Source organism: Bos taurus, chromosome 29, assembly GCF_002263795.3.
Source record: "Bos taurus isolate L1 Dominette 01449 registration number 42190680 breed Hereford chromosome 29, ARS-UCD2.0, whole genome shotgun sequence".
NCBI lineage: Eukaryota > Metazoa > Chordata > Mammalia > Artiodactyla > Bovidae > Bos > Bos taurus.
Genome location: NC_037356.1, coordinates 38,217,293 through 38,232,220, shown reverse-complemented (window position 1 = coordinate 38,232,220; position 14,928 = coordinate 38,217,293). Strand labels below are relative to the sequence as shown.

The following is a 14,928-nucleotide window of genomic DNA, read 5'->3' as shown; positions in this document are numbered from 1 at the left end:
TTTTCCAGGTAAGAGTGGGGTGCCATTGCCTTCTATGCAATGAAGACCTAGTACTGCCCCCCCCCCAAAAAAAAAATTCTCCCAGAGAAACCAGTGAGGTCTCAGGGGAAGCAGGACATGAAAAAGGATGAAACCAGGCTGGGTCTGATATCATGCAAGTCATGGAGAGGGAAGCTACAGCCTGTTTTCACAGTGAACTTGGGATATAAATTGCTCCTCAAACATGCCCCAACCCAAGGCTAGGGAGCTTGGATTTCACTCTCCCACTAGCGCCTGCCTCTCCTCCTTCAACTAACACCCAGCTGGTGTCTCCAAGCTCTTGTATTAGACCTCCAAAGACAAATCAAAGGTGACACTAGAAGTAAAAGACACAAAAGCTCAGGAAAAGGCAAGCTCAGATAATGTCTAGATTTCTGCATCCAGTCTGCCATATCTAGCATCATATCTGAAACCCTGTGAGTCTCAAAAACTCCATGGGTTTCTACATGTAAGCATTTTTTTTTTTAATTCAGGTTTTAATTTATATAGGAGTGTAGTTGATTTACAGATTGTATTAATATTAGTTGTATGAGAAATTAATTCCCTTATGCATAAATATGTATCCATTGTTTCTTAGATTCTTTTCCCATACAGGATATTACAGATTATTGAGCAGAATTACTGTGCTGTACAGTAGGTCTTTGTTGATTATCTATGAAATAAAGTAGTACACATATATTAATCTCAAACTCTCAATTTATCCCTCTCCATCTATCCACTTTTGTAACTATATTTATTGTTTTGATGGAGGGAAGGGTCTAGGCACTTTTTGTATCAGGGTCTGTGCTTGTGAGAGTGCAGTGGCCAGGGAAAGCAAGCCTGAGGGAGACTCATTTGAGATGATGTTTAGAAGGACCAGGACATGCAAAAAGCTGGGAGAAAAATATTCTAGATGTGGGAAGTAGCCCTGCTAAGGACCAAGGTAACCAAGTTTAATGAATGGCTACCCTTCCACTGCCAATCTTCCTTCCATCCTTGGAATTTGGCCTACAGGTTAACCACCATGACCTCATCCCATGCTTCACTTGTGAGTTAGCAGCAATGAGCCATGTCAACCTTTCTAAGAAGGGAGAACCTGGGGCTATCACGAGGCTGAATATGCTCTGGACTAAGGGACGTGTCCACAAACTGGTTATCACCAGGAGTATCAGATGCTAGGACTATCTCCATGTACTTGTTCTCAGGAGTAGAAGTGCCAAGGAACTGATAGAGCAAAGAAACAAGTAATGACTCTTGTTTCATCTTGCCCCCTGTGATTCCCAAGGCCCTTTGACCACACTGCTCTCAGCCCAAAACTCTTTCCTCTTTTGCTTCCTCAAAGGTGGCTTGTGAATTACATCAGAACCTGACTGTGAAGCCTAGTGGCTGGAACTCAACTCACAGTCAGCTGGGACCCAGAGATGTCCAGCCTTGTCCTGTGTTTCTGTCCTTTTTCTCCAAGCAGATTCATAAAGCAAAGTCCTTACAAGATATAAGGGTGATTGTCATTCTCTCAAGGCCTTTGAATGTCCAAGGTCTATTTGGAGCATCAAAGAGGGAACACATTCCCTGCATCCAGGCTAGTTTCAGACTCCGACCTCACTCAGCCAGGGGTTCCCTGAGGAAACATAAGGCACATATCTAAGTTGACAGAAGGCTCAGAAGAAAAAGCTTCTCTCTGTGAATGCAGGTTCATGTTACCCAGTCAGCCAACAGTCTGTCTTGTGTGAATGAGGAGTGGAAGCTCTGGGGATCTGAGTTGGGATTGAGTCAGTCACCACCTGCACAACGGCCTCCTAGGGTCACTACAGCTGGGGCTCTCCCACTGTGCCTGGAACCCAGAAGAAACAGCCCTGAATATTGCTTTCCTGCTGCTACATGGAGGCAGGTCTGCTGATAAAACTGGAACCAGACTTGAGGGGCAACAGGAAAGAAACTTCCACTCTGGTGCTTTCAGACATCTGATAGCTACCCAGCAGTGGATGCAATTGAGCTTTCTCTCATCTTTCTCTTCCTGGAAGTCTCCTAGCCTGGGAAGCAGATTTCCAGGGTCCCAAGTCTTCACTAACTCACCTGCAGCTAAGGTGAGTCATATACCCCAGGGTTCAGTTTCCCATCTTTGGATGAGGGAGACTGGACTTGCTCCAGAACACTTGTTCCAGACTGATGCTCAGTGCCAATCAATGGACAAGTGGCTCAGAGGTGGGTGTTGCTGAGGATGATAAGGTTGCCTCTGGTGGGCAGGGGGATGTAACTGGCTGGTGATGTTCATAGGCCTGGGATCAGAACTGAGAGTGGTAGACCACTTGACACACAGCTGCTGTGACAGTGGGGAACTTAGAGGCCTTGCCCAGTGGAACATACCATCATTTGGGATCTGTGGGATGAGATCATGTAGTTATAATCCAGAAGTTACCAATGGGGAAGCTTGTATATTCCTCAGCAGAAACCCAAATTATGTTGATGAATCATCTCTCCAAAAAAAAAAAAAAAAAACTGTGGGAATTAGATATTCCAGGACTCTTAGGCAAATTTTGTAGTATTTTAAATACTGTTTAAAGTAGGTCATCTTTTGGATGACCTGCCATTTGCTCTCTGGCTTGGGACAATACCCACAGTTAGAGTGGAATCAAAGGGCCTCTGGGGGAGGCTGTCAATCTCCCTGTGACTCATTAGCAGTGAGTACAGCTCTGCTGGCGCACATCTGGAGAAGGAATTTCAGCAGGAAGGATGTGACTTCCAAGTGTAACTGGAAGGCTCAGGTAGGTCTGGCCCTCAGGTAGGCACTATTCTTTTCCCAGTGCTTCTTCCTTCCCTCTTGGGTCCTGTGCAAGCTGCCCCCCTCTTGGTTACTGGGTTCTGAATTCTTCTTCCCTTCACTTGTAGATATCTAGGCAGTCCCACTTGTGGCTCCCTCCCTACCCAGGCCCAATACCTCACCTGCAGATGGCACTAAAGAAGGGAAAACCGAGATGGGTCTTCCAGTTCATTCTTTCTAAAAATATCTGCATTCCTTCTGTTTCCAGACCCTGTCCTGAATCATCCACATCTCCAGCTAGATGACTCAGCTTAGCGGAATGGAGATGCAGATGGGGGTATGGGGTGGTAAGGGTGTCAGGTATGGGGGACAGTTTTCAGATGACAAAAGATGAGTTGGAGTAAGAAGCCTGTGGTCCTTCAACCACTCATTCATTGGGGACCTGCCTGAATCTGCTATCTTGGGCTCGTCAGGATATCACTAAGATCGAAAATTCAAAATGAACTTTCTATAAACTTCTTACTGGAAAACAACTTCAAACATAACAAATATAAGAAAGAAGAGTGTCATGAACCCTATATTTCATCATTCAGCATCAATAACTACAAAACTAATCTCTTAGTCCCACAGGTTGTCATAGACTGGAGATTATGCAACATCAAGATGGTGGCCAATTGAGTTCCCAGTGGAGACATTCTTGAGTTGCATCAGTCTTTCTCTTCTTGCTGTGTTCTCACATGTGGTGGTTGAAGGGAAGGAAGAAGAGGGAGAATGACAGAGAAAAAGAGCGAGAGGCTAATCCCATCATGAGGGACCACAAGAGTGAACATAGACATTCTAGTGAACATCATGAGGGATCACAAGAGTGAACATAGACATTCTAGGAATCAGCAAACTAAGATGGACTGGAATGGGTGAATTTAACTCAGATGACCATTATATCCACTACTGTGGGCAGGAATCCCTTAGAAGAAATGGAGTAGGTCATCATAGTCAACAAAAGAGTCAAAAATGCAGTACTTAGATGCAGTCTCAAAAATGACAGTATGATCTCTGTTCATTTCCAAAGCAAACCATTCAATACCACAATAATCCAAGTCTATGCCCTGATCAGTAACTCTGAAGAAGCTAAAGTTTAACAGTTCTATGAAGACCTACAAGACCTTTAGAACTAACAGCCTAAAAAGAAGTCATTTTCATTATAGGGGACTGGAATGCAAAAGGAGGAGTCCAGAAATACCAGAAGTAACACACAAATTTGGCCTTAGAGTACAGAATGAAGCAGAATAGAGAGTCATAAGTCTGAATTTTAAAGCCATTTAAGTAATGTGTTGTTTTAGGTAGCTAATCAACAATTTGATGCAATTAGATTTATTAGTCTTTGCTCTCAATTTGTTCAGTTCAGTTCAGTCCTTCAGTTGTGTCGGTCTCTTTGCAACACCATAGACTGAAGCATGCCAGGCTTCCCTATTCATTGCCAACTCCCGGAGCTTGCTCAAGCTCATGTCCATCGACTTGGTGATGCCATCCAACCATCTCATCCTCTGTTTCAGCTTCTCCTCATCCCTTCAATCTTTCCTAATATCAGGGTCTTTTTCAATGAGCCAGCATGTTTATTATGCATTCAGTCTCTTTTAAAATCAACCAACAAGAATTAAATTCCTCTCTGTCCCCACTGCACTCCCAACTCTAGGCCAGAAACAAAAACCTGCAGAGACTGAAGGCTGATTCCAGCACATTGCTATGGAGATTTTGTTCCCAATGTTTTTTTCAGGGGGAAAAAATTAGTTTCTAACATTAAAATCAGTAGATTGTACATATAAATCCAAAGTTCTGATTCTCTTGAAAACATGGCCAACAGGCCTGCTTTCCAGCATGTGTGAAGTAGAGGAAAGGCTGCTCCCAGTGGTAAGGCCTGTGATGCCCAGATTCCAACAAGGCAACCTAGTCCTAGAATCATATCTCCTGCCTCTTGGGGCCATGAGTTTGTGAGAACTAGACTTTTAGCTCTCTTAAGATAAAGACTACTTTTGTCTTGATCAACTTTGACTTTGAAGCCTTTAACCCAGAGCCTAGTACACAGTTCTTCCTTGTACAGTTGCTGGATGGTATAAAATATTTTGTGGATGCATATGACATTTCTTCCAATATTGAAACCATGCAATTGAAGTACTGCTGTGTCCTAAATCTTTGATGCAGACTGGCATCATAAGTGCCCCTGATGTCTCCCATTAGACCCACTACCTAAAGTCAGCTGTAAGACCCTGGGCTGCCCGTGAATTCTTCAGTTTGCCATTTGACAACTTATCCTCCTAGCAATGTCCTCTCCAATGAAGACAGCAATGCATATCTAATGAAGTAGCTAGGAAGATGACATGAAACCACAAGTGTCAAGCATGGCCCCTAGTATCCATTTTCATGATGTTCTTAGCAGTTTTTTCTCCAAGTAGGCAAGGTTTTCTGTCTTCTTAGGTGTACATGCAGATCAGTTTGATTTTCCAGCAAAGCTTCAAAGAAGAGATTACACTTCAATTCTCTGTATTCTGAAAAGCTTCAAAGGCCACTTACCAAGGACACTGATGAAGGTAAAGATTTTATCAAGACCTTTGTGTTTTTCTCAGATCTTTTAGTGGCCTAAAAGGGAAAACTAGGGTAAGTCAGAGGATATATAACTAGGGGGTCCTGGTCGCCACTACATGCTAAGAACCCAAACTTCCCTGAGTACTTGGAGCCAGGAAAGAAACATGAAGTGGCTTGTGCTCCTCGGGCTGGTGGCCTTCTCAGAGTGCATAGTCAAGTAAGTATGGGGACTGTAAGTCACATCATATTCCTTTCTCGGATTTTTCTTTTCATCTGGTTATTCTTCCAGCCATCAGGTTTAGAAGGGAATGGAATATTTCCCTAAGAGTCTTAAAGTTCAACTCTCACTTATTGATAAGTAACTTGCTATAGGAACTGTGGATCCCAAGGTCTTGGTGTAGATTTGGGTTGCACAAATCTTGGGGTCCAGTCATGTCATGACCTATTGAAAATGCAACTCCTTGCAACTGTTCAGTGCATAGTCTATGCAGATGTTGATGTGGTTCTGTGGGATAGCACTTTTCTACATTTAATCAACATGTCCTCTTTTTTCCTGGTCTACAGCAGTGTGTATATGTCTATGTCTGCATCTCTGTATCACTGTCATTTATCTCTCCATCTCTTTGGAAGTCACTGTGAGGGTATTTTTCCTTGTGTGGTTTTCTTTTAATTTTTCATTTGACTCTTACTTCCTTCTCAAGCCTCTGAATTTCCCTTACTTGTTCCCTATATCTTGGATTCTTCTTTCAACTCTCTCTTCTCTTTTAACTTGGAGAAAGATACACAGTTTTACCCTGTTTTATATCAGACAAGCAGTGTGAACACAGTCAACTCAGAAACCTCTTGCATTTCAAATTGCTCCCTTGTAAAAGAGGATAAAAGTCCCCCTTCTACCTCCTTCCTTGAGGTTCTATGAGAAGGAATGAGTGAGATGGCAACAGCAATGCTAATGGCTGTCATTGTTGAGACTTCCTATTTATCAGGTATCTTATAACCATCACTTAACTTATCCCCAAGATATTTTATTTGGAGGGTTTGTATTGTTACATTCCACCATTTTACCGAAGGGGAGGCTGAGACACCACATGGTCATATGGCTTACCCAAGATTGCAGAACAGAACCTGTATTCAAATCTATGTCTTTGCCATGGTATATGCATAAAATTCTGATAATAATGTGCCTAACAAAAATTACTAGAAAATACACAGGGCCATAACAATGACAGTTATACCTTAACACTGACAGCTAATTGTAGCATCTTCTTTGTTTTCTTTGTCAAATGCTCGGTGAAAGAATACCTCTAAGGAGAGTGAAGACCATGACAAAAACCCTCAGTGGAAAAAACATGCTGAACAATTTCGTGAAGGAGCATGCTTACAGACTGTCCCAGATTTCTTTTCGTGGCTCAAATCTAACTATTCACCCGCTGAGAAACATCAGGGATGTGAGTATTTGGGGAGCATGTTGCTCCACAGCGCCCCCTGGTGCTCTAGCCTAGCACTGGGGCTCATCTGGAGGTGCCAGGTGGGATGTTGGGGTTGGGGTTCCTGCATGAGGCAGATACACTGGAAAACAGGGACCCCACCCATAGGAGAGGGCACTCTCATCCTCAACTGTTGGTCTTTGATTGGCTTCGCAATTACCAGGTGGCAGGTAAACATCCATTTCTGTGTCAAAGATGTGTCATTAGTTTGAGGGCGATTGTTCCTTCTGAACTAAGTGAGCCACTCAGTTATAGATAAAGAGTGAACCATCACTGATCAAAAAGTAGAACCAACTGCAAAGCAATTGTGAATCCCCAGGTAGAGGAATTCAGTTGCCACAGATGCAAGAACCACAGCAGTAAAAAGTTACTGAACCTGTATTCTGAGTATGGCCATAAGAATCACTGTGGTTCCTGTTTTTAGATTAGAAAAAGGGCTTATTTTTTTCTTCAAGATATCTTTAAAAATTCCCATACTAGCCTGAGAGATAGGCAAAGAGCAAACACATGTCAAATTAGAGGGTCAACTGTGTGCTGTTGATTGGATGTGGTCTGAGTTTAGAGGGAGTGGCTGGGGTTGATCAAGAAGGACCTCCTGGAGAAGCGGGTGCTAAGGCTGGGTTTGAAGAGAAGACAGAGCTTCTCAAATGAAGGCACCAGGACTTCCCTGGGTGTCCAGCAATCCTGGAGGCCCAGTGGATATGCCTCTGGGCTTCCCATGCAGGAGGTGCCATTTCAACGTTGATCATAGAATCAATATCCTGCATACAATGTAGTGCAGGAAAAATGTATCAAATGCAGATACATCTGTGACCAAAGTCTGTGAGCTGCTCTGTGGTTAGAAAGTGATTTCAAGAGATATGTGACACCCAGAGGGAGGCATCAGTTTGGGAATAAAAGGTAGCCAGTTCTGCACTAACCCACTCTATCCTTCTCCCTGTAGTTTTTCTATGTGGGTAACATCACCATTGGGACACCCCCTCAGGAATTCCAGGTTATCTTTGACACAGGCTCATCTGAGTTGTGGGTGCCCTCCATCTTTTGCAACAGCTCAACCTGTTGTAAGTACAGACACCCCCTACCCAGACCATCCTTCACTTGCCCTGCCACCCTATTTCCACCCTTGGCACCTGATGACACTCATCTCTTGTGTCTGCAGCTAAACACGATAGGTTCAGACATCTTGAGTCTTCTACCTTCCGGCTTAGCAGGAGGACCTTCAGCATCACCTATGGATCTGGGAGAATTGAAGCACTTGTTGTTCATGACACAGTTCGGGTAACAGTGTTACAAATGCTGAGTCAGGACTGGCTATGGAGTGACCACTGCTTGAAAAACAGATGCAGGACCATCTGGCAGGACCCTTCCTAGCCTAACTCCCATAGATATTGGCCATCTTATCCGCAGGTTCATGTCTCTGGGGAGGCAGTGTCTGTGGTGACACACAAACAAACAAATTAGCTAACCCAGAGAGTGGCTTGAGGTGTGGACTTGCAGCTCCTCTGCCCATGAGCAGTTCAAGGTTCATTTTTCTGGGAGCTAGAAGAAGGGATAAAAGCACCCACTTTTATATTCACCAAATGTTCCAGGCACTTTCAGGTGATAACTGGTTTAATCCTTCAACAACCCCACACAGCAGTTACTCTGATTAGCTCATGAGACATATGTGGAAACTGAGGTGCAGAGAGCAAGGGCCTTGCTGAGGGCACACATGTGGTAAGTGGTAAAGTTAGGCTGGCTTTTCAGGACTGAAGTTTCTGTGGGATGTTTGGGGACAGAATAAAACTGATCTGTGGACCTTGGGGGCAGTCAAGGGCTTCAGGTATCCATAGTGGGAAACTGGAGGCCTGAGAAGTCAAGGGGCCTGATAAATGAGTTCTCACTCTAGACGACCATTGAGAATTAATAAACCTATGGCCTGCCTCCCCCAAAATACTTGAGTAGTTCCCCTCTCTCTGTTGCTCTCTCATACACACTCACAGAAATATACACATATCCCAAAAAGTGAATTCCCCAGACAGTAATTTCATAGAACCCTGCAAGCAAGATTGTGTTGGACAGATGCAGAATCCTCAGTACATTACAGAGAATTCCGTCCATTCCTGTCATTAGGTCACAGTGATGCCAAAGAGAAGGCTATCTTGCTCTCGATTGTTTTTTCCCTAAGGTGGCACCTATGTCACCTGGCCTGACTCTTGGTTGCCCCACCTGGACATAAGCCACGAGGCCAATTTGACTCACCTAGGTGGTGTTTTTCAGAGGGGCAGATGTTTTAAAATGCACAGCCTCTCTCAAATGGAACCCAAATTCTCCTCCCAGCTTGATCTAACCATCTGTGGGCCACCGAAGACAAAGCCCAGCCTCAGTTCTTCTCTGAGTATCTAATGGCAATGCACCACAGCCCAGTCCTAGCCCCACTTCACATATCTGTAAATGGGAATACTCTTCTCTCCCACAGATTGGGGACCTTGTAAGTACTGATCAGCAGTTCGGTCTATGCCTAGAAGAATCTGGGTTTGAGGGCATGAGATTTGATGGCGTCTTGGGCTTGAGCTATACCAACATATCCCCCTCTGGAGCCATCCCCATCTTTTACAAGCTGAAGAATGAAGGTGCCATTTCTGAACCTGTTTTTGCCTTCTACTTGAGCAAGTAAGTCTGACATGGACAATCCCTTTCTCCAAATTAGCTGTAAGATGCTTTCAGGTGCACAGAAATTATAGAACATTTGATAAAGAAGTACCCTGAGAGATAATTTAACCCAGGATAACTATGGCCCCAGGGCCCAACTGGCTTCACCCTTGGTTTTATATATAAAATTTTATTGGAACACAACCCTACTCCTGGGCTCAAGACCAGTAACATGGTCTACGGGGGGTGAGTGAGGAGGAAGGATAAAGGAAGGCAAAAGAAAACAAGTTGAAGGAAAAGCCATTAGGATTTGCTTATGAATTTGATTAGGAAGGAAGGAGAAGGATGGTGGATGTCTTTCCTTCCTCATTAGCATTCCACTGGGAGCCCAGAACCAGCTACCCAATTTGTAGGAGCCAGTGAGAAATGAAAGTGTGGGACACAAAAGTGTGGGACACCTTGTTCAAGAAATATTAGGCATTTCAGGACAGGGAGAGCAGAGATGGGGTCCCTTCTGAGTGAGGGGCCCTTTGGACAGTAGAGGTCATAGGCCAGCAGAGCCAACTCTGGGTGAACTGAACCCACACCCTTAGACACCCCAGGCCTTGATTTTCCTGAAAAATGACAAGGTTGACAATGGGAAACCAAAACACTTCAGCACTGTGCCCTCTGAAGGTGTCTGAGCACTCAGGTCACTGGAGGTCCAGGGCATCTTCAGAAGACATAGCGGGTGGAGCCCAGCCAAGTGATTCAGCTTCTAACCTCCTCTGTGCCACTCATTAGCTAGTAACCGACCTCAGTCTGGATCTCAATCTCTCCTAGATGCTATTTCTGCATCTGTACATGGGGACCTTATTAGGGCATTGATGGGTGGACAAGCACAGTTCTCAGACAGTGCCATTGCTACTGTCCTCCAAGGATTCCCCCCACCCCTCTTCTCTCTACAGAGATGAGCGGGAGGGCAGTGTGGTGATGTTTGGTGGGGCGGACCACCGCTACTACAAGGGAGAGCTCAACTGGATACCACTGATGAAAGCAGGCGACTGGAGTGTACACATGGACCGGTAAACCTCTCCCTCTGAGGGACAGCCCAAGTGATGCACCCACTACTGTACATGGACACAGGCAGACACACACAAATACATTCTCAGACACACAGTCACACAGACATATACACCACCTTTAATGACACAGACAAACACACAGACACATGGAAACACACAAGCAGACACATATAAATCTACACAGAGACCCATAAAAACATGCATAGCTAGTCAGCGACACACAAGCACACACAGAGACACATAGAAACACACATACAAATAAACACAGAAGCACATAGATACACAAACAACCTATGGGTTCATAATCCCCAGGCCTTCCAAGCAAGGCTCTGACAAGGGTCCTAAAAGGGTCCAGAGAGGTCTGTGCAGCTGGGAGAGGGCTGCACCCACTGCTCTTTGAGATCGGGAGCATGGTTAGAGGACTCTACAGTGTGGTGAACAGAGGATCAGGGGGAATTTCACCAGCCTGAAGAGAGTTATGATAAGATGACCGACTGTCCAGGGCTACCTAGGACATAGGAAGTTCTCAGGGACAGTCCTGAGAAGATGGGGAAACCCGGTCTTCTTAGGAAGCAGCTACCCAGCAGTAGAGAGAGCTTGGCTGCAGTCTTAAGATGTGAAACCAACTAATAAAAAGGACACCCCACATTCTTCGGCACACAGTGGGACAGGTGCTATAACAGAGAATCAGGAAGATGGGATCCAGGAGTGACCTGAGGACAAGAGGCATAATTGATAGGATTCTGTGTGATGCCCTCAGACAAAAGCTGACCTATTCATTGGAGTTTCTGTGAGGTAGTCATGTATTTCCTGGCCAAGGTCTCAAGGTCTGAGCTGGCTGTAGGAGCAGTGCTGGGAGACACCCTCTCCCAAAGGAGCCCCTCTCTCCCCCTACTATGAGAATCTGCTGCCCCTGTGAATCTCCATCTTCACTCCATGTGTGACCCAATATTTGTTCCCCATCAGATACAGCTCTGTGCATGTTTCTTATTATTTTCTCAGTCTTCATTCACTCATTGAACAGACAATCATTGGGAGTCCACTGTGTGCCAGGCACTTTAGGGAGCCAAGGAGAATAAAACTCGCCCTCACATCTAAGAAGGCAGATGTACACGAAATGACTTGCCCACATAGTGAATTTTGACTTTGGTACATGCTATACCTGAGGAGGAGAAGGCAATGGCAACCCACTCCAGTACTTTGTCTGGAAAATCCCAGGGACTGTGGAGCCTGGTGGGCTGCATTCTATGAGGTCCCACAGAGTTGGACATGAGTGAAGTGAGTTAGCAGCAGCAGCAGCAGCAGCAGACATGAGGAAGGGTCTACAGAGAGTGACCAAGACAGGAGACGATAAACACCGGGGGAAAGGCTTCCTGAAAACAATACAATTAAGGTGGAATCTGGAAGATGAGAAGAAATTTGCTAGTCAGAGGAGTGGAGTCTTCTAGGAAGGAAGACCAGCTTGTGTCAAGGTACAAAAGATCCTGGTGTATTCAAGTACTGCATTCGAGGATGTCAAGAAAGGTGCTGTGTCGAGAGTAGATGAAAAGAGGGCAACAGATGAAGGGCTGTTTATGAGACAGTTGGGAAGGGGGCAACTCTGGGTACACTCAGAATGACCTTGATGCCCGCTTTCTTCCATTGTCTCTCAGCATCTCCATGAAAAGAAAGGTTATTGCTTGCTCTGGCGGCTGCAAGGCCCTTGTGGACACGGGGTCATCAGATATCGTAGGCCCAAGTACACTGGTCAATAACATCTGGAAGCTCATCGGTGCCACGCCACAGGGTTCTGAGGTGAAGGGTCATGCCCCAGGGTCACTCCCAGTCTCCACACACAACAAGGATTTCCAGGGCCAACCTCTCTCCCTCTCTCTCTAACAGCACTACGTTTCATGTTCTGCGGTCAATAGCCTACCCTCTATTATCTTCACCATCAAAAGCAACAACTACCGAGTGCCAGGTCAAGCCTACATCCTCAAGGTGAGGGGACAATACTGAGGGTTGGTTCTCAAACTGGAGCTTGCAGGAACCCTTGGGCTGCTCTGGGAGGAGGGCGCCCTCTGGAAGTCATGTCACACCATTGCAGATGCTGCTGAGCCCTGTGGCTGGGCCAGTGCCTCCCACAAAACCAATCACTTGAGAAGTAAGGGCTGTGTGCGACACTGATCTTCCTGAAATAAATATGGAGATGCCACACCTTATGACATGGTGGGAGTCACAAGGAGAGGGGAACACTAAGGTCCTCAGTCCTCAAAGAGCTTCAATTCAATCTGAACCCGTAGGTGCATGAACATGAAATTCAGCTCTAGCAGTCCCTGAAATAGGCCATGTTACAAGGAGAATGGCTGGGGACAGTCCCAGTGTGATGTCCCAGAATAAGTTAACAGTCTCTGTCCCCTTCTCAAACTTTTCCTGGTTTGGATGATAAATTACATGGTCAGCCTTGTTCTCGGCTGCATCTTCCCCTTGCTCCAGCCAGGTGCCTCCTTTGTTAGTTGAAATGCCAGACCCCTCTGTAGGGAGGTTGGATACTAAAGTGAATAAAGGGAGCACAGTGACTGCTAAGCCCCAGCACAGGGTGGAGGCTTCATGTTAGCTCCCTGAAAGTGTTCAGAGCTGGCTGATGGGCTCAAAGAAGGCTTTGAGGAACAGAGGAAATTTCAGTGATTCTAAAACCACAAACTCATTGAGCCATATGGAGGGTTGCTAGGTTCTAGGCAAAACTGCACTGGATTCCATGCAAATGTCATCTCAAGGTGATGTGCACTGGGGCACTGGGGACTTACCAGGGGTGATGAGGGCTACGGACTGACCAGTGGGGATGGGGAACCAGAGTACATTACCCAACCAAGCCTGGAGTGGCCAGAGGGTGACTGTGGGACGAAGGAGGCTTCTCAGAGTTCCTGAGTTAAGTCTTCAAGAATGTGTTGTGGGAACTGCTCTATTTAAGATGGATAACCAACAAGGAGTTACTTTTAGCACAGGGAACTCCGCTCAGTTATATGACAGCCTGGATAGGAGGGGTGTCCTTGGGACCAGGATACCTGGATACATATGGTTGAGTCCCTTTACTGTCCACCTGAAACTCAGAATATTGTTAATCAGCTATACTCCAATACAAAAAAAGTTTTTAAATAAAGTATGGATTGTGGGGATGCAGGAGGAGAAGAAGCATTCTTTGCAGAGAAAACAAGGAGCAGGAGTCAGAAGAAAAGAAACAGGGAGTGAGGGGAACTATGGACACACTTGTTCTTTTCTAAAAATTTATATTGAAGTGTGGCTAATCTTCAGTGTTGTGTTAAGTTCTGCCACACAACAATGTGACTCAGTATACACATAAAAAATATATTTTTTTTTCTTATTCTTTTTCATGTGGTTTATCACTGAATATTGAATATAGTTCCTTACACTCTACAGTAGGACTTTGTTGTTTTTCATTCCTTTGTTTCCCCAACTTCCAGTCCCCCACTCACCACACCCTTCCTCATGACAACCTCATGTCTTGGCCCTATTTGGCTTTGGATGAACTCTCACATCCCCTGCTACTGAGAAAACCCCTTGATACTTACCAAAATAGGGAAATAAAGCAAAGAATTGTGCTGGGTCTGGATTTTGGGGGAAGTCACTGGTAGGGTGACATGCTGACTGGTGTGTGTCTCTGACTCCCCCAGGATTCTAGAGGCCGCTGCTTTACTGCCTTTAAAGGGCATCAACAGAGTTCATCTACAGAGATGTGGATCCTGGGTGACGTCTTTCTGAGGCTGTATTTCTCAGTCTTTGATCGAAGAAAGGACAGAATTGGCCTGGCACAGGCAGTGTGAATGCTTGGAGTGGTTCAGGAATCAGTAAGGCCACTCCTAACACACACTCACTCACACTTTGGGCACTCCTGCCCAGGATGCTGGTGAACTGTATTTGGTGGTCTGTACACCCTATTCTCTGGAGAAGGCAATGGCACCCCACTCCAGTACTCTTGCCTGGAAAATCACATGGACAGAGGAGCCTGGTGGGCTCCAGTCCATGGGGTTTCTAAGAGTCGGGCATAACTGAGCAACTTCACTTATACTTTCACTTTACACCCTATTCTCAATAAAGAATAAATGGTTTCACTCTTAATGGTGCTGAAACAAATGGTTGACTCTTTTTGTGTCTGGTAGTGAAGGATCTAGAACCAAGTCTGAATCAAAATTGAGAGGAGCCCTACTCCAACTGGCTTCAAGGAAAACGGAGACTCGTTGAAATGATCTGGGAATCCAGGATACAAGAATCAGAGCAAATACAAAGATCTCAGTGACTAGACCCAAGAAATCAGAAGTCATCAATACTTTCTCACCTTCGATCTTTCCCTTCAGTCTACTTTGATAGTGTTAGTGTGGCAATTTTCTTCCTTAAG

The 14,928-nt window shown here is 45.3% G+C and overlaps 1 protein-coding gene across 1 annotated transcript; it reads left to right on the top strand.

Moving 5' to 3' along the window:
• Positions 1–5,482: 5,482 nt before the first annotated feature.
• Positions 5,483–14,649, top strand: PAG4 (pregnancy-associated glycoprotein 4). The gene is made up of 9 exons (NM_176615.3): positions 5,483–5,573; positions 6,651–6,801; positions 7,784–7,901; positions 8,000–8,118; positions 9,299–9,492; positions 10,419–10,535; positions 12,188–12,329; positions 12,417–12,515; positions 14,207–14,649. Exons 1-9 carry the CDS (start codon positions 5,521–5,523, stop codon positions 14,354–14,356), a joined length of 1,143 nt encoding a protein of 380 aa, NP_788788.2. The 5' UTR covers positions 5,483–5,520; the 3' UTR covers positions 14,357–14,649.
• The last annotated feature ends 279 nt before the right edge of the window (positions 14,650–14,928 follow it).